We start from the raw sequence: 1,573 nt of genomic DNA, 5'->3' as shown, positions 1-1,573 counted from the left end.
CGCCACCGCCACCGCCGCCGCCACCAGCAGTGGCATCGCCGTCACCAGAGCCCCTCCTTCCTCCACCGCCACCGCCTCCACCACTACCGCCGCCACCACCGCCGCCGCCGCCGCCACCACCTTCGTCACTTCAGCATCTGTCTAACAGCAACAAGAACAACAGCTGTACTACGGCGATGAAAAGGCCGTCGTTTCTGATCAAAGACATTCTCGGATCGAATCACCATCGCCGCTGTTTCCAATCAAAGAAAGACTCAAACAGAACGAATTCATTATCTTCATCGTCGTCGTCGTCGTCGTCGTCGTCTTCGTCGTCGTCGTCGTCACCTTCATCATCGTCGCCGTCATCACTATCGTCATCGTCATCATCATCGTTATCGTCATGTCTGTCATCATCATTATCATCGTCATCACCCTTGTTATCGCTGTCGCCATCGTCGTCGTGCGCTTCGTCACTGCTAGCCGACTGTACGTTGACTTTAACTCCGCCCTATCAACTTTACCCCGCCTTCCAGGCTTGTTTTGCCACGCCCCATGGAGCCTCGTTCTGCATACCAAGACGTAAGTAAAATGCTAAAAAAAAAATTATTCATTCAACATTCTTACTTTTCTCTTTCTTTCTTTATCATTTATTTTTCCTATTTTTGCTTTTTTCTATTCATATTTATATTTTCACTTTTTTGTACATTCAAATTTTGCTTCATCAATTATTCTTCATTATTTTGCATCAATTCCTCTATTCAATTTTAATAATCGCAGGTGTAGCTCCGTGGTAAGAACTCTACTTCCATACCACCTGGCTCCGGGTTCATCCCACTGCGTGACACCTTCGACGAGCGTCATCAACTACCGCCCTTCCCACCAAAGCTTTCTGCGTAGATTTGCTTGATGGAAAGTGAAAGAACTCCGCACTATATAATATAAATGTCTAAATGTGTGCGTCTTTGCGTTTGTACTTGTCCCCCTCCTCTTCTCTCGACAACGTTGTTGGTTTGTTTACGTCCCAGTAACTTACCGGTTCTGCAAAAGAGACCGACAGTATACATACCAGCGATTTGTTCGACTAAATCCGCCAAGACTGTGCTCCAACATGGTCATAATCAAATGAGTTATGCAAGTACGAGACGATTGAAAGATTAATTTTTCTGCAACAATTCTTTTTATGCAATCTGTTACATGTTTCAATCATTGGATGCGACCATGGTCAAGATTAGCCCTGAAATGTCTAGTCGATCACAAAGGTCCCAGTACTCGTTTTTTAAAGCTTGGTGTTTATTCTATCGGGCTTACTGCCGAACCGCTACATACATACATACATACATACATACATACATACATCTCTCTTTTACTTGTTTCAGTCATTTGACTGTGGCCATGCTGGAGCACCACCTGAAAGGGTGGTGTTAGTTGAAGGACTTATTCTTTGTAAGCCTAGTACTTATTCTATCGGTTTCTTTTGCCGAACGCTAAGTAACGGGGACGTAAACGCACTAACATTGTCAAGGCGGGGGGACAAACACACACACACACACACAAATATATATATATATATATATATATATATATATATATA

At 44.0% G+C, this 1,573-nt stretch overlaps 1 protein-coding gene across 1 annotated transcript in view; it reads left to right on the top strand.

The window, feature by feature from the left end:
- The first annotated feature begins 86 nt into the window (after positions 1-86).
- Positions 87-1,573, top strand: part of LOC106867209 (homeobox protein BarH-like 2) — a 56,879-nt gene continuing 55,392 nt past the window's right edge. Inside the window, exon 1 of the mRNA XM_014912016.2 lies at positions 87-561. Coding sequence (XP_014767502.2) covers positions 177-561 — 385 coding nt within the window. The 5' untranslated portion in view covers positions 87-176. The remainder of the gene's footprint in view (positions 562-1,573) is intronic.

The sequence above is a fragment of the Octopus bimaculoides genome, chromosome 20 (genome assembly GCF_001194135.2).
Source record: "Octopus bimaculoides isolate UCB-OBI-ISO-001 chromosome 20, ASM119413v2, whole genome shotgun sequence".
Lineage (NCBI taxonomy): Eukaryota > Metazoa > Mollusca > Cephalopoda > Octopoda > Octopodidae > Octopus > Octopus bimaculoides.
The sequence above is the reverse complement of the archived record's forward strand: the minus strand, read 5'-3'. Positions and strand labels throughout refer to the sequence as shown.